This window comes from Poecilia reticulata, chromosome 13 (assembly GCF_904066995.2).
Source record: "Poecilia reticulata chromosome 13, P_reticulata-male-v2, whole genome shotgun sequence".
Classification (NCBI taxonomy): domain Eukaryota; kingdom Metazoa; phylum Chordata; class Actinopteri; order Cyprinodontiformes; family Poeciliidae; genus Poecilia; species Poecilia reticulata.
Genome location: NC_088842.1, coordinates 3,887,778 through 3,906,333, shown reverse-complemented (window position 1 = coordinate 3,906,333; position 18,556 = coordinate 3,887,778). Strand labels below are relative to the sequence as shown.

At 36.8% G+C, this 18,556-nt stretch overlaps 1 protein-coding gene across 8 annotated transcripts in view; it reads right to left on the bottom strand.

The window, feature by feature from the left end:
* The window catches only part of sorl1 (sortilin-related receptor, L(DLR class) A repeats containing), a 310,404-nt gene that overhangs the window by 121,835 nt on the left and 170,013 nt on the right, over positions 1–18,556 (bottom strand). For all 8 annotated transcript variants that reach the window (XR_014090459.1, XM_081614355.1, XM_081614354.1 and 5 more), the window contains 7 exons: positions 18,276–18,522; positions 16,761–16,899; positions 16,486–16,659; positions 16,251–16,364; positions 16,027–16,149; positions 14,096–14,215; positions 13,750–13,875 (listed from right to left, as the gene is read on the bottom strand). Coding sequence is in view for 7 of the 8 variants with exons in the window: in XM_081614355.1 (XP_081470481.1) it covers positions 13,750–13,875; positions 14,096–14,215; positions 16,027–16,149; positions 16,251–16,364; positions 16,486–16,659; positions 16,761–16,899; positions 18,276–18,522 (1,043 nt within the window). In the remaining variant the exon portion in view is untranslated. The remainder of the gene's footprint in view (positions 1–13,749; positions 13,876–14,095; positions 14,216–16,026; positions 16,150–16,250; positions 16,365–16,485; positions 16,660–16,760; positions 16,900–18,275; positions 18,523–18,556) is intronic.

The following is an 18,556-nucleotide window of genomic DNA, read 5'->3' as shown; positions in this document are numbered from 1 at the left end:
AGACCGGCATAAAGTTTTTGCGTCAGGACTCAAAAAAGAATGGTTCTCCATCGTCAGTGGGGTATCTGCACAGGCGATGTCAGGTATCCTGATCGTATTTGTGGAACTAAAATTCACAGATTTCCAAAATCTGAAACGGAATGCCTTGCTTGGATCAAAGCTTGTGCACGACCGCATTTGCAGCTCAACCGTCGTAGGACCGTCGTAGTGACATACAAAGGAGTGTCTGCTGGTGTAAGTATTATTGCTTTGCTTTCTTTGTGTTTAGTGAATGAAAAAAAGAAAGTCAATAATAAACACATCCATTATGAAAACCTTTTAACCAAGTACAGCATAATGGCAGTACTGATACAACTTCTACACCTTGAAGCCTGTCTGTTAGTCTTACGTTAGCTGAACAAATCAATATGCAATGTGTACCGTATCTGACATACATTAAAGATTTTATTTTACCTGAAAAGGCTTTTTACTAAACTGTAATCGTGTTAGCCACGCTAATCGTGCTAGCCTCCAAGTACCGTGTATCAGGTCTAGGCACATACGAACATTTGCCAACAGAAATCACCCTCAAAACCATGAATGCCCGACTTACCCAGCCTTGCAAGAACAATAGGCGTCAGTTATCTTGTCCACAGCTATATTTATGCTGAGGGTCTGAGGATCTGCTGTTTTCCTCATTGACCGGTAGCATTTAGCTGTGACGCGCACAATGTTGGAGGCATCGCGTGGCTCAAACACCTTGATGTCGTCCAAAAAAAAATGACATAAACTTGTTAGTTCCCCTGTCCATTGTCGTGGCTGATATTTTTTGAAAATCCGGCAGAAATGCTACACTAATCGACTCAGAAATACTCTGCAGAGGGTCAGTCGAAATAAAATTACACATAGGAACTGTTGAGACGCTTTACCAAGGTCGAGAAAGAGTCACAAGCTGTTAGACAAAGGGCCCATAGTAAAGAGTTAATTGTTTAATTCTTTTAGACACCAAGGTCCATTTCTCACGAAAAAGAAGCGTTTTCCCAGGCCACAGAGACATGGTGTGATTTCAGGGAGTGTCTTTAGTCCATATAATCAGCTACCCTCCTCCTTCTCCTCAGACGCTGCACAGACTTTTTTAGAAACTCTTCTTGAATGTAATGGTTAAAGCGTCTCCTTTCAGCGCTGAAAGTGAATAAAATAAGTAAAGTCTGTGTGCTTTTCTTGGCTGATTTTATGCTCCGTGTGTCAATACAAATTATGATTCATCGATCGGGATTTCCATTCCCAACAGTTGGTAGCAGAGGATGGTTTTGTGTTGACACATGAGCGGAGATTGGACTGGCTGTTCAGGCGCAGATTTTCCCGAACAGTACTCTGGTGTGGGGCCCACATGAAAGGTAAGGACACTTGTTCCTTAAAATATACCATTGTACTGTTTCTCAGGTCTGTATAAATTTCAGTTATCAGCCATCGTCTGTACTGTTTCCCAGGTTTGTCTAAAGTTCAAATTGCTTTTACATTTCTGTTCAAATTCACTGGCCAGTCTACATGTTTAACTGTTCATAGGAGTATAGACAAGTAAAAGTAGATTTAGGTGTGGAGAAATAGTTTTTAGGTGTGAAAAAACAGTAGTTTTTAGGTGTGAAGAAATAAAGTAGTTTTTAGGTGTGAAGATTTAGGTATAAAGGTCGATTGGCTTGAGGTGGGAACTGGTCGTCCCCCCCTTCTGCGGATGCGGAGAAGGTTAAGGCTAGGTTTTGTCGGTTTTATGCTCGGGGAGTACTGCCCTCGGAAAAGAACGCGTTAGCCAATCTGAGACTTGCCCAAGAGGCGCAAAGCGTTGAGAGCGGTCCTCCATATGATAAGAATGAAATGAAGGTGGATCGCGATCTGATCCTCTGTAGAATAATAAGAGTTAAAAGAGGATAAAAATAGGAGCTGAAAAGCGTGGATCCATTTCTGTGTAAAGCTGTGTGTGTGTGTGTGTGTGTGTGTGTCTGTCAGCTGTGTGTGTAAGCTTCTGCCGCTGAGCAGACGTTATGTGTTTAAATGTACTCTTTTCTGTTTATTGTAATATGGTTTAAAACCATGGTCAACATTGGGAAATTATAATCTGTGGGAGGTTTTTGATTTTGTCTGCTGGGTTTGATTTCCTCGCCGCCGTGCGAGCAAGACTGCAAAAAAAAAGAGAAAAGAGAGAAGAGGTGATTTTTGAGCCTAAATTTTGAGCCTAAACTGATATGATCCAAAGTGGGACACCAGGACACGGATTACTCTTGGTGAGCAAATAGAAGCATTAATAACTTATTTGGCAGAGCATGACGAATATCAAAATAAGGGAGAAAGAGAAAAACTGAAAAAAAGGGATGGAATACCTGGTGCAGAAGAAAGGAGGCGACCTGTTAAACAGACAGCCCTCGGGGTAATACCGGCTAGAAGGAATAAATGACGCTAAGGGAAAACTAATTGAAACTAAACTTATCCGGCACAATTCACTATTTTCACATGGGGTACAATCAAAGATGAATGGAAGTACATAACAGGTAAAATTATAAACAAAATACAGTGACATCTAATGTGTTGAAGTTTTTGAAATTCGGCTTAGCTGTAGACAGGTTAAAATTTAAATTTAACGAAACTTGAAAATTTGCGGTTTATAGCAGACTTGAACTTTATCATGGACTAATGAATATTTTGCTCTCTTACTATCTTATCAAAAACAGGATTTCTTTTCATTTGAAACTTGGTCACCTTAAAATGTCTAGAGAAGGAATAGAATTGGTAAATAAATGAGTATGTGTTTGATTCAAAGGGCGATTATGAAACACCTCTAGATTCAATTATGGTTCATTACATTGGATTACAACATATTCTTGTCTCAAAGACAATTAATGATTCTAAAGCTAGATAATTCGGTTACCTTACTTCAAAGTGGGAAATAATATGTTCGAAAAGGAGTAATCATATTTCAGCTTTGGTTTAAAACCAGATAGCATTTATTACGAGACTGTTTCATTTAGTTTGGTATGTTTTCTTTTCTTTTAATTTTTAATAATATTATTGTTGTTTTTATTTTCTAATAACAAAACTAACTAACTAACTAACGAACTAACTGCTGCTTTCGAAACACATGCGTGTCTTGGTAGAAAGGCACAAATTGGACATGATGAAACTTTTAAAGTGGATATGACAGTAATTGATTATGTCAAACACAAACTGATTGGACACAACTGATAGAAACTGGCCCACAACATTTGTGTGCCTTAAATTTTGATTGAATTGATATATAAATTCAAGTCCAACAAAACATTTGATTTTAAACGCAATGACATCTTACAGTACTGCATAATATTTGTCTACATTTTTTGCTCCTCTGCCTAAATTGATCAATTCTTCTCTTGTCGGTTCAAACAGAACATTGACACTGCCTTCTAGGAAAGCAATCCAAATTCTGATCTGAACTCTTTAAAATAATAAAACTTTTGGCCTTTGCAGTACAGTTTCAGTTGGACATTTAGAAATATGTACAGAAAAAGAATCTCTGAATAATATTTCTGATAACAATAGAAATGTTGTTGTCAGAAATGTTTGTTTTCTATTTACATAAGAAAACAAAAGGGGGAAATGGTAAATGACAAACATAAAACATTTCTGATAAATCTTTACATTTAGAACATCTCATAATCTACTTCCAATTCTAGGCAGAACATTTGGGAAACGTGTGAGACACCCTGTAATATTTTAGTTTTGGAGAAAAGTAAATGCAAAATTGCTTTAAAAATTTTAAATTATATCAACAGGGGGTGGAGAAGAAATAGACTAATCCTAGTCGGTTTGTAGATATGGTTAATTATGAATTTATTCATTTGACATTGGTATATTGTGAGTTTATTCACTAAGCTCGCTCTTATACTGTGGCTTCCTGCATGACTAAAATACAGAGTTATAGAGAAGCTCTTACTAAATTTACAATTGGTAATTTAAAATTAAATAGCTTCAATCAATATCTATGCCATGTTTATTTTCAGATTGATGGGTTTTCTGCATCACCTCTAATTTTAATTGTATAAAGTTACAGTTGGATGTAATTAGAACAATACATAAATACTCAGCAGTTTTGAAAAATATCAGGATAATGGTAATATTTTCATTAATGGAATTAAGAAAAATTGATTACAGTTTTCTTTTTGACCTAAATTATTAAGGAAATTTAACTGGTGGTCTTAAAGCATGGCAATATCACAAGGATGCTTTTGTGTAAAATTGGACACTATTGAATTGATTAGTTTACATATGCATTTGAATAACCAATTTATGAAAAGTGTATGAAGCTGGAAATACTAGATTTTGTTTACATTTTAATAATTTTTTAGAGTTTAATTTTTGAGAGGAGATGATTCCACAATTCTGAAACATCTGAGGGTGAATCATCTTAACACATTTCTATTTTATCTTTGGAGCTCAGGGCAGTGGACCTTATCTGAGCCACTCCAGTGACCCTGAGCCTGGCTGAAACAACGAAAAGAAACACAAAAAAAAAGAGGCAGCTCCTCATCTACATCACAAGCCACAGAAAAGACATTTAATTTATAATTATGTGAGGAAAAGGTGGCATACACTTTTATTTTCTTAATTTACTTTATGTTTTACTCTAGCAGTGCTGCTTCCTGTGGTCTGACGGGAACTGTGGGGGCCATGTTTTGCGGGCTCAGGGTCATGTGAGGAGGTGAGGAGAAAAGGCATCAGGCCTCTGCTGTTCTTAGCCGTGCTGACTTGGACATTTGCACTTTCATCTTCTGCTGGACTGCTGTTTGAGGGCAAAGACGTATTGGACGATTCCTACAGCTTCTACAGAGAGGTCAGTGAGGTTGGATTGATTTTTCCTGTTGTCACATGAGGACGGATTTCAGCTTACAGGATCTCGCATTGGATGTTCGACTGTGATCTCTGAGGAAACACCTGGCTAAAGGACGAGACCCTGGCGTGATTTGTGAGGGTCTCCTATGGCAGAAAAGACCATCAGATTCTGCCCAACGTGATACGGAGGTTTGAAAACAATGACATGCTGTATCTCTCCGTCTCTCGCCCTCGCTCTGTCAAAGGGGGGCCAAACACTTTGTCCAGATTTTTCTGCACAGCGGGACTGAATGCTGCCCTGAACAGCTTCTGATGGGGCAAATGGAACATCACATAAAGTCATCCTGAGACTCAGAGGCAGGAGGTCCTGCTTGTCTGTTGCCCTGGTTGGTCCTGGGTTCATCACCTCTGGTTATGTGACCTGGGCTCCGGGGCCCCTGGGATTTCACTCAGTCTACACCAGTGGTTCTTAACCTTTTTTGAGGTACCGAACCCCCCAGTTGCATATGCACATTCAACGAACCCTTCTTATTCCAAAACCCCCCAGACACACAAAATATTTTGTGGTATTCTGATTTAGTAATGTAATTATATTAGCTGTGTAACCACCCCCACACCACTAAAGGCAGTAGCAACCCCGAAAAAATGCGACTAAGTAGCAGATTTAGACTATAGAATTTGGTAAAAACTGGGAGTTTTGCTGAAGTAATTAAAGACAAAAGTTCAAATCCATGCTGAGAGTGGAACTCCTTCAATCAGTGCTCCTCCGTAGCACTGATTATCTAAGCCAGTGTTTTTCAACCACTGTTTCGCGGCACACTAGTGTGCCGTGAGTGATCGTCAGGTGTGCCGTGGAAATTATTCAATTTCACTACGGTACCGTATTTTCCGGACTAAAAGCTGCTACTTTTTTCCTTAACTTTGAACCATGCGGATTGTAGCCCGCTGTGGCTTTTCTGCGGATTTTTCTTCAACCACCAGGGGGCTCTCTAGCAGGAAGTGAATCATTAGAAGTCAAAATTGTAAATCAAAGAAGAACGGCTAATTTTCATTTAGAACAAGCACATGCTAGCAGCAGGTAAACGGAGAAATGTTTTCAAACTCATATCATGCAGCTTTTAAGTTGAGGGCTGTCGATCTGGCACTACAGGAGGGAAACAGAGCCGCTGCATTTAAGCTCGGTGTGAACGAAACCATGGTTCGGCTTTGGAGACGGAGTGCTGCGTCCAGCAGATTTATTAGGACGCCGCCCTCTGCTGCCCTCTGCTGGGTCCTAATGGAAAACCGAGAGCAGCTTCCAGTTTTTATTTTATTTTTTTAATTGAAGGTGCTAGTATGGTGCGCTCTATAGTCCGAAAAATACCGTAATTAGTTTAAAAAGATTTTTTGAAACTGAATTGTCTGCAAATAATGCCATCTTCGAGTATCTGCTGTAGTAGTAGCAGCGGCGTAATCATGTAATGTTCTTACCACTAGATGGCAGTAGGTACAGAGCATTTTACATTAAAACAAGAGAATTAGTGATGCATGAATGTTACAGGTAGCGGTGAGAGCATCGTATCTAGAAAGACTGATGACAGTGATGGAAAAGACGGTGAAGCTCAGCAGTAGTTGGAAAGAGCATGAGTCCATTTCCCACAACGTGTCTGTGTGAAGTGAGCTTCTGAAGCCTGGCTACTATAAAAACTAAAACCAGAGAAACTGAGATGTGGAGGAAGAGTTTTGTCTTTCTTCAATTTCTGCCAGGAAATCAGATCTGTTTTCATCCAAACATGCACAGGTTTCACACCAGGTGGGTAAAATATACAGATATGGACATTTTGTACATGCAACTCTTCATATTGTAACAGTGAATATGAAGTGAAATGTTTCCCAAATATTATTGCTTCTTTCAGAATAAGAATTATTTTCTGTATTCCGGCTATAAGATGCTTGTGGATTAGTTTGTAAAACACTTTGACGTTCTCTACAACTTCTTTAAATTTAACACCACAGTGTTGTGGCTGTTCAGGTGTATTTTTGAAGTGGACATGTTAAGTGCAGTTTGAAATAAGAAATGTAAAATGTGATAATACATTTTTGTGCTTATTTGATTCCTACTCAAGAGACTTTGATAAGAATGACTATATATAGGCGGCTACAGAGTATCTTTATTTCCATTTTTAGTTGGTGGTGTGCCTCGAGATTTTTTCAATTAAAACGGTGTACCTTGACTCAAAAATGGTTGAAAAACACTGATCTAAGCAATGTAACGTGATCCTCTGCAGCAAGTGATGGCAAAGCGGGGCGTCATCACGACTTTACACAAGTGTGTCTTTACCTCCGTGGCAGAGGCTCCACCGAACCCTTGAGACCGACTCACCAAACCCCTGGGGTTCGATCGAACCCAGGTTAAGAACCACTGGTCTACAGGTTGGAGACAAAATGGCTGCCAACAAAAGTTGGTAGTTTTTAATGGTTTTCCTTGAATTTCAAATTGTGTGATGCCACTTTTTCTCACCTTAGTTTATTTACAACACATTCATGATCTACTGCCTTTGCACTTTGACCTCTGCTATCTGATCATCAGGATAAGTTTAATGGTACAAGTGAAGGCTCGATGAAGCAGGTTGTTAGAACTCTGCAGTTTACAGAAATATTTTGTTTGCCTGAATGATCATAACTCTGATTGTCCAACATCTGGCTAATGGGTTTTTCTCCTCTAGCATGACAAATATTGAAAAAGGATAAAAGTACGGTAAAAATAGTTAATTTCCTGATTTACAAAAGCACAACCAGCCACACTTCAAATACAAAAAAGGATAGTCTAGATGGCTCAAATTACTGTGGCTATAAATATAATGACTCCTATTTAAGTAATGATTTAGGTTTATTTGGAATCCATTTTAAATCCTAGGACACTTTATTCTACGTAACATTCCTGAACAAAATTATGGGTTTACTGAACATATTTTCAATCAACTATTCAATCTTTTACATCCAACTGTTATAGTTAGCAATGAAAGAAATGTGGGCTAACTGATTTGAGTGGGTTTCTTACGAGTTTCTGTATTGAAACACTGTTTTAAGGGGGAGATGCACGGAATTAATCTAATCTACAAATTGTGAGTTAATGTAACATATTGAGAACTTTTTCAGTTTTGGGCTTCAGCAAAATATAAAAGAGGTTAAATTAACAATAATGTCATGTGTCAAATAGATTTCTACAAAATAGAGTTGTTTAAAACAGGGAATAAATTGTTTGATTGCTGCTTCTCTCTTGCTATAATTCAAAATAATTTGTTTAACCAAGTCATGCAGAAAGGTCTAACCTGAAAATTATATAATTTAATAAATCTAGTTGTATCAAATTTCTCCCCAAAACTGCCCAAAAACATTTATAAATATGATAAACACTACAAAAGAGGGTAATTCAGTTAAATAAATATTTTATAGAAGGGTTTCAAAAGAACCAATTTTTCAAAGGTTAAAATTGTTGAACTTTTGGGATTTAAAACCATGATGAGAATAAAATAAGTCAATTAAATATGTAGTGACAGGGTTAACTTTATTCTTGTAAAAAAAAAACAGGCTAATCATTATATGATGTTTGAAAATGAGAAGAAAAATACAAAGATTCAAACTAAATTGGGATTTACAAATGAGCAATTATGGAACTGCTTAAAGCGGGTCAAACAGATTGACAGAATAAAACTAAAAATCTAGTTGTATGTGTAATTGTTGATCCAAGGTAATAATGTCTAAAAAATTTTCATAATCATAATTTACAGTTTTTGGTTTGAGACAAAATAGAGTTGTCTTTTATTACATGAAAGGAATATATTACAAGGGATCTTAATTTAACACGGATCATTAACTTTTCACACTATTAATAATTTACAAGCCTTTAGTATAGTGGGCTACTTCTTGTTAAATGAGGACTATTGGATTAAATTTAATTAAAATAACAAAAGCAAAAGATATGGTTTAAGATTTCTGGTAATGTTTCTATTAGTTTTCTATTTCTATTAGTTTCTATTATTCATATGTACATTTCAAATGATATCCCTTTGATAAAACATGACTGTGGGCAGTTTTGCACATTCATTTCATAATCTGATCCTTTACATGATTTTTTGTTTAGTTTCTGATTTTGTCTGATCCTATGAATATGGCAACACTTAAAACAAGCAATGCTATTTTTGAAGGTTAAAATGTGTTAATTAATTTAAGCATTTCTTTAACTATTATTAAGAGGAGAACTTAAATAACAAATGTTATTGATATATTGATCCTCTATTGGCCTAGTAAAATAAAATAAAAAAACCTGATCTTCAGCTTCAAGGAGCAGCTTTAAAAAAGAAAGAAAGAAAGAAAGAAAGAAAGAAAGAAAGAAAGAAAGAAAGAAAGAAAGAAAAAACATTATGATTATGCACAATCTGAAAGAATCTTCCCTGCTCTCCTCATCACCTGTGGATGCTGCTGTGTTCCCTGCCTGAGGTCCCTGGCTGTTCAGTGCATCACTTCCAACATAGAGAAGAGCAGTGGTACCGAAAGAACCCCACCTGCCTATCAGATGGTTTTCCAGAACCAAAAGATGACCGTGGAACTCCACCTTTCCAGAGTTTAAGGGCAGTATTAGTATCTAGTGACACAAATATATGCTTTTCTTCACTTTAATTTTCTTTATATAATCCATTGATTTCCCTTTTTGTTGTGTTTTTTGTGTTGCAGAATGAAGTCCAATCCTTTCTGGGTGTGCCAGGATGTGAGACTGTGGGCGCCTTCCACGATTGGTGGACCAATTTACAGCTGAAACGCCACACTGGGCCTGTCGGGGTTTCCCGTCAAGCTGCGCCGGCTCAACATCTGGACACACGCAGAAACTGATTTGACGTTGATAGGTCTCGCTATAGAGAGACTGATATGATTAAATTTTACATTTTACTTAGAAAGCAGTTTTACTTGTTTCCTCATCATAGTTCATTTATACCAGTATGTTTTGACTGTGCTGCCTTGATCTTGATTCATTCGTTTGCTGTTTAGTGTTCGTTGTAAGTTCTGTGCCTTTCCAGACTCATTACTTCTAAGCTTTTCTTACCATCCCATTTAACATTACATCCTTTCTGTGGTTCATTAACTTTTAAATATTACATTAAAATTTCAAATAAGTTTGGTTTATTAACGTATTAATAGATCGTTTTACGCATTATTCCTTATTGCTTCATTGACATTAAAGGATAGTATCTTAACGTTTCTAATTTTACATTTTATCAAAATTTCAGTAATATTCATTTTACCCTTTATTAAATTTGGTTCCTGTTTTAGTTCTTAACTTTTAAAACATATATTAATCTAACATTTTGTTGACGTTTTGCCTATTACCTAACACTTTATTGATTTTGCATTTTAGTAACTCTTACTCATTTACATTTTATTCATTTGAAAATATTAACCCAACACTTTATTTCTTTTGGCATTTTATTAAGTTTTGAAATAATATCCTGACCCTTCATTCAATTTGCATTTCATTGCATTCTAACAATTCCCTCAATATAACTTTTAACCATTCCACGTGCCATTAAATATAACATGTATCTCTTTTAACTTTTATTACTAAAGAAAAAACAGAAAACATTTTCAAATTTTGCTTTTTTACAGTTCTTTAACCTTTTATGGCATAGCGTTGACCTTAGCTAATATCAAAGAAAAAAAACAAAAAACAAATCTGGTTAAAACAAAAAAAATAATAAATAAAAATTAAATTAAATTAAAAAAAATAACTTAAAATAAAATGATAATAATAATAAATAAAATAACATTTTACAGTCCGAAATTAAGATTGATGTGTAATTGAAGGTTACGAAGTTCTGCACGACTACAGGGCAATGTTTTTTCCCACCACAAAAAAGAAACAGTACAATGCCATGGAGGGTTGAATTTCCTTTTTCCAATCTTAACCCTAACATTCTTTAACATTTTATTTCTTTACATATTCTTTATTAGCTTGTAAGGGGGACATTGTGATTTCGATCCACCGCCTAAGAGGCCTAGGGGTGCCCTGTCCGTTTTTACCCCCAAAATTGAGATGAAATGAAATTAAATTAAATTAAATTAAATTAAATGAATGAAAGACAACATCAATGCTTGAAATGATGCTATGTATGCCAACATCTGCAAAAGTCTCGGAGGATGTTTTCCGGAAGGGACAGTGTCTACTCTAGGGTTTGTCTTCCCCGTTTTCCCAGGCCACAGACATGGTGTGATTTCAATCAGCTAATCTCCTTCTCCTCAGACGCTGCACAGACTTTTTTTAGAAACTCTTCTCGAATGTAATGGTTAAAGCGTCTCCTTTCAGCGCTGAAAGTGAATAAATTAAGTAAAGTCTGAATGCTTTTCTTGGCTGATTTTATGCTCCGTGTGTCAATACAAATTATGATTCATCGATCAGGATTTCCATTCCCAACAAAACTAAGCAGTTTTTCCCGATCTCATCGGGAAAAACTGGGAAAACTTGGGATCCCATCCGATCCCAATCATCACCAGTTCTTATGATGTCACATACATGGTGAGTCCACAACGTCTTAAAATTGTAAGTATTATTTTATTTGTCATTTTTCTGTCTTCTTTAAAATACAAATGCTTTCTCTATTTAATTGCTCTATCGTTCTTTTTTGTAGGTTCCTGTAAGGGGCAGTGAACGGGAATGTTCTGTCGTTGATCCTCACGTTCATGTTTTATTGTCACACTTAAATTTTCATGTTCATGTGTTCACTTTTGATGTGTAAACTGATCATTTATGTAAAGTTCATAAAGTTGAGTAAAATTGGACAATTTTAAAATGTCGGTAATAAAACAAAATATTTGAATTATCTTGTGTAATTAATCTATCCATGTAATTGTAGCCTAAAACAATTTAAGTACTGCAGTGTAGTTATGCATGTCATGTACAAAATAGGAAAGTAGGAATAAAGACGAATTATGAGTAATTAAAATTGTAGTTTATTATCAATAGCAGGAAATCAAAAATACAAATTAAGTAATTTAAATACATTACTAATATATTAATAGTATATTTAAATATATATTTGAAGTATATTAAATAAATATTTTTAATAAATATGACAGAATTATTACACTCAAAATATAATAATTATATCAAAATATAATAACGTTCTGAAATATTATATTTAAAAAGTATACTTTAAGTACACTAAGTACAACTTGAAGTTGTTCCAAAAAAGTACATAGTATACTGAAGTATACTATAAGTTGTAATTTAATACTATTTAAATACTACTAAAGTATACTAAGCACAAAAAAAGTTGTTCCAAAATAGTACAGTTTAAGTACATCGATCAAAGTATGCTAAAGTATGTTAAAATTTAGTATACTAAAGTATACTTTTTTTTTTTACTTGGGATGGGTTTGTGGAGACCATATCTAGTACTGAGAATAAATATATCTTACAGTCCAAAACAGTAAATAACTTATAACTTATTTATGTTTTTAATTAGATTTGATATATTTATTTCTTCAATATTATTTTTCATGTCAATGTTATTGTCATGACGCTGTTGACTTTATGACACTTTCAATTTGACTCATTAGGATTTGATTGAGAACAAGATTTGTTCTTTGTAATTTCTGTCCAGTAAAACTATTCTTCTATAAATCAATAGACAGGTCTATATAAAGATATAATCCATGTTTCTGTCTCATATTTGTATGGCATTAAAAAGACCTAGAACTTTTGTTTTTCCACTGAAAGCTCTGGTTTGCGCAATAAATGCCATGTGGGTGAAGTTTTATGGATGATACTCTGATGTCCCATTCTCCTGAAGGCAGCACAGAGCTGCACCACCAAAAACTGGCAAACACTGAAGAGAATAAGAGCTATGACTAATTTAGTTACAGTTCTATCCATGTTTTAATGTTGCATAGCTCAGTCGTTTTGCAAATGGATCAAAGTTTAAACTGGCATTGTTTGTACATCTTTTATCTTGTCATTTTGTGCAATATTTAACAACTAGAAAATGGCGCAGAATAAGAATTTTTTTCCAATCTGATTGGCTGCTGTTAGGCCTACCGGTTTTAAGTTGAATGTCCATTGCATTTTTCGTAGACACCTGTGAAAATTGCTTTTTTGTTCTCTGGGAAATTATTTTTGATGATAAATAGAGAAACAAGCATAAAAATCAAAACATCTACAATAGTGATAGTAATATTAATAATAAAATAATAGTGAGTGCAAAGTAGCCTACAAATTCTTTGGTGGGGGGCGGTAAGGGACCTGAATAAAGGTTAGGGGGGCACTGGCCCGAAAAAGGTTGAGAAACACTGTTCTAAATGAAAATCAGCACTTGGGATGCATCTTGCTGATATGAGCCCACGTAACCAGTGGCTGTAGATCACAGCTGACATCTCCAGCCTGCCATGCACTAGTTTTTGTCAGTCTTTGTTTGGTTTTTTGTTGCGATTTTGGACAGGAGGGGAACAGTGGTCCTGTTTTCGCTTCTTTCTTTTGCAGTAGGTTCTTTTTACTTTTTGCTTTAGTCCAGTAGTAGTAGGGGCTTCAACTGCCCTGTATAGGGTTGCCTCCTGCTGTACCTTTTTAGATTTTTTGACCGGTTCACCAGGCCCACATTTCTGTTAATACTTTTGGGGTTTCGTTGTTTGTTTTGGACACAGGGCTTGAGAGTACTTAACTCTCTCTCTTTTTCTTCACAGAAAGTCAAGGCAGTTGAACCAAAAGAGACTTCCAAGAGAATGTATCTAAAATAAAAAGAAAGTTTGAACCCTCACTCATGAATCCGTGTCCTCAAAATATGTTGTGCCCTTTTTTACGTAACAGCACTTGTCACGTCTGTTTCATACTGAAGAGACACAATGAACAGTGCCTATTGGTCTCACCACAGAGGAGTCTCAACTCACCACAATACTGAGGATCTTCATCTGAGTTGTCCTGACAGTCATCATCTCCATCACACTTCCAACGCAATGGTATACAGTGACCTGTGTGACACTGGAAGCTGCTCGGTTCACACGTATGGTGACCCACTAAGGACAAACAAAAAAAGAAGCAAATGCAGGAAGAAGCAAGTTAAACAAATTTGTCACAGATATCCTGAAAGTGGAGCCTCCTCTGTGTTAGACACAGGATGGATTATGGGTTTATGTCTATGAAATTTGCTAGATACAACTTTATAAACATTCTACATTTTGAATTATTTGTACAGTAGTTACTGTATATTCCATTAGTTTGTTGTCATTTGCTAACCTGTGCAGTTGGCTTCATCTGACCAGTCTCTGCAGTCGTTGTCCCCGTCGCACCGCCACGCCTCACGGATGCAAACGCCTCGTGCACATGTGAACTCTCCGGGGCCGCACTGGTGAGACTCTGAAGAGTTGATTAAAAATTAGCGCATGAATGGATCAAAGCATCTAGACCTAATAAGATTCTGGCAATAGGTTTTACAGTTTTAGAACCTGCTACAGATGGTAGAGAAAATGTTCTTGTAATGACTGATGTCTTTTCAAAGTTTACCACGAAAGATTAGCGTGCTAGTACTATTGCAGAGGAACTAGTGAAAGATTGGTTTAAACTTTTTTGGCCCCCAAGCCGGATTCATTCTGATCACATGTCACAGGTCATTAAAAAGCTTTAATTAAAAAATATATATATTAATAAAGTGGAGAGTAGGTTAGTTATGCTGGCTTAACTTTTATCACTGTAACATGGACTCTTGCTGCGCAGTTCAGAGTATTTTGGTTCAATTAACACAAAAATAAGGCGACCCACATAGGTTTCCTGACAGAGAATCAGGAGTGCAGGTGTTTAAGTTAGCTAATCAACCACCACTAGTGTTCAGTGAATCACTTCCTAATGATCACAAAATGGAAATTCAAAAACATAAATATGCAACGGACAGAATGTTCTGTTCGGTGCTTTTACGTAGTTTTTGTGTGGGAAATGTTTTTGTGGTTTTATTAGTGTTAATTCATGATGCACTTGAACGTAATCTTTGCTCTGCACTCCCAGGGCTGTTTATTGGTTGTCATGGCAACGAGTCTGCGCGTGAACTTAAGCTGACAGACTGTTAAAAATATAATACAACCACCCGTTTTTCTACATTTTCCCCCTGCATGAAGGGGAAAAATGCATAATTTGTTCGTAAAACATGGCAATATTCAGAGCAATCATCAAATAGAATTAAATATTTTGTAAGCATAAAGAGCCAAGGTTTCTTACATTTTAAATCATGGCTCCTACAGCGACAATTAAGTCAAATGTAATTATTGGTCAGTATAAAACAGAAATTTGCTTTGGTCTCTCTTGTATCTTTGCAGAACTGACAGAACCCAAACTATAGATTTATATGCAGAGAGAATATATGTTTTTACATCTAAACATCAGCATCTCAGCTTTAAGCCAGATTTTATAAAATCCAGTAATATCGATGGTTACTTTACTCACCAACTGTCCCAACCAGACCCAAAAAAGTTTTTGCGTCTTTAATATTTGCTATATTAAAGACACATCATATCTCATCTGGTAGGTGTAAGTCAGCAGGGCAAAGGTTTTGTCCACCAACCGAGGGACAGATGTGGAGTCAGAATCACATAACAGAAAAATACAAAGTTTGCACTGACAAGGATTCATTTGGTTTACACAGAAGTTACTTATTCTGCATCTGAAATGTTTAGTAACATTTTGATTGTTATAGAATATCCTGTTGCTGATGTTTTTAGCACTTGATAAAATCAGACAATAAAAGGCAACTATGTGATAATTCTTCACAAAAAATATTACTGAATTGTGAAACTGTTTTCAACTGTAGGTAAGTATTCACCAAATACAGGCTGATTCCATAAATTAGAATATGACTGAAAAGTTCCTTTGTCAGCAGTTCCATCACCAAGTGAAAGACATTATATAGATTAATTAGATTACGTATGTTTTAACATTTATATTTCGTAGTATGTTTAATATCTGCTAAAAGGTTATTTTCGAAAGGTACTATTAATCTGATAAGCCTGATCAGGATGTATATCCTAATTTATTGAATAAGACTGCATGGCATTCACATGTAAGTTTTGGCTATATTTTTAGAAAAGAAAAGGCCTTCCAGTAACTGTGGGTGCATCAGTTCAAACCCCCTGCCCCTCCTCGTCCACAATAACTTGCAACACAAAGTTACACCATTGTACCACAGTGCTCCTCGTCACTGTTGTCACCACAATCGTCTTCATGGTCACACTTAAAGGCCAGCGGGATGCACGAGCCCGAGGCTATGCAGCGGAACTGGTTGGATGGATCACAAGTTGTAGTGGCTGCAAACAGAGATGAGCATGGGAGAAAAGTGAAATTCTTTCATAATCTGGCTCCTTTTCTTGTTTTTTATGTGGAAAAGGTTAAGCAGGTGGAAACTTACGACACTCCTGCTCATCGCTCATGTCTCCACAGTCGTTGTCACTGTCGCATTTCCAGATAGTGCTGATGCAGCGTCCGTTGGCACAGCGGTATTGATTGGGCAAGCAGCTGTGCTCTGATGGGAGGACAGGAAGAATGACAAGCAAGCTGCAAATTACTCTCTAAGAATGGATTCCCCTGCTCCAGGACGGAGAAGATTATAAATCATTGAGAAGTAAAGGCCTGCTTATGCTCACTGGTTTTGGTGCAGGTGTTGTTTTGAAGCTGGTAACCAGGGGGACACTGGCACTGCAGCTCTCCATTGGGTATGGTCAGGGTCGGTGCACCCTCCGGGCAAACACAAGTGTGTTTGTGGCTAGGCTGTGGGAGACACAGCAAACTGCATGGCTGGTAGGTGCAGGCATTATGCCCTGATAAGGTAGAGAGAACAATCAGATGATCATAATAAGTCCTGATTCATAACCAGAACAGGGAACTCAGCCTCATAATAATGGTGATGAATGCTCCTCACCTCTGTTCTTCCCCTTATAGAAAATCTTGAGGTCCATGACTCCAGTTAATCTGCCAACAATCAGCTCGTTGTTCTGAGATCCAGCTTTTGGAGCTTTGAAGATTCCCATTCTTGACCAGTCGTCCCAGTACAGATCATTCTGAAATCACCATTCAATGTAAAAACTAAAGCGTTCGGATTTAACATAAGTGACCACAACAAAGACAAACGTTAACTGTTTGAAGGCAGTAAATACCAGAAATGGAGACTTAAGTCTGTGACATAGATCTTTCTTGTAAAGACAAAGACTTCAATTCACAGATGCCTAGTTTACAATCAGCGGAACACCATGAGTCTATACATTGTTTTATGGTCCGGCGTATTCCAGAGTGCATTTTTATCACCAGTTAAGACCTCTCACTGGGCAGGCGGTGTTAAACCCATATGCCTAACATTGAATCGTACAAACGTGATACACTGGTGTGTCTCATGCTTGTTGCGAGCAGCAATGATTTTCAATAGACTGTTGTGACACCAATAGCTCCACCCTAATTGTACTACACTGTTGTCTTATGCACCTACAATTGAAGGAGTCCAGGAATGGTTGGTTACTAGTTGGTTATATGGGACACTTTTACAATGGAAACAGACAAAATGGCATACTGCCAAAGTAACACATACCATAAAGCTTAGTGGAAAGAAGGCATTAAACTGGGACTTGAAATACTCTTTACTCAACTGAGAGTTGAGGGAAAATACATAAATCTCATGAAAAATCTTTACCTTATGCCAGTAAGGGTGAAAGTAAGCTAGTACATCTAAACCCATGGTTCTACAGTGGTATATGTTCAACTAGTGGTACTTGGACTGCTATTGGTGATACTTAATGAAAATGTAAATATGAAGAAGTTTATATTGTGTAGAGAAGAGAAGTTCCAACTGGCAAAAAGAGGAGTTTTTAAAGCACATTCAATTCAACTTTATCAAAATCTTCTTCAAAGTAGACAAAACTCCAATTGTGAAGAGTAGAGTGAATCAGGAACAAGGTAAGGTGGCTGCTTATACTGGATTCCATTTAATCACGAGTTGAAAGTTAAATCTGGAGGATTTGATCTAACGTAACTTAGCAGCTACACCGCTCCAAAACAGAAACCTAACAGGATTTACTAATTATCTAGTTATCTGCTATTAGCAATACAAGCCAATAGCAATATATTTCTCAGCAATTTGTACAATTACAGTGAAATGTTCACTTAACATTAACAGGTGTTTGTCTCCTCATGAATAAATACATATTTACATTGTAGTGGAGTAATTATAGCTTATTAATTAAAAAAATAATAAACACCTGTTTAAAGTTAATTTTAAAGATAAAAATGTGTGTTATGTGTTAACTTAGACATAACCAGCAGCCATTTTGTGTGTTAGACAGACCATGCATTTGATGTGAGAAAGTGGATTTCAGTCAGAAACTTGAGACTTGACTTGAACTTGTCTGTCCAAAGCTTAAGACCTGAACTGGGAACCATACTTTACCTTGAAGACAGCAATAGCGTACGGATGGGGCAGTCCCTCCATCAGAACACTCCTCTGTCCTCCGGTGAAATCTGCTCTTTCAATGCGGTCGCTGAACGCCTCGGTCCAGTACAGCCACCGGTCGTCTGCAGTGATCCCGTTGGGCCAGCGGACTCCTTCTGCCATGATGCAGGACACATTGCTTCCATCCATGTAGCCCCGGTAGACGCCGGCTGCCCGATCTCCCCAGTCAGTCCAGAACATCATACTGTTGAAGATTGAAATAAGTTCTGGTATTTCAC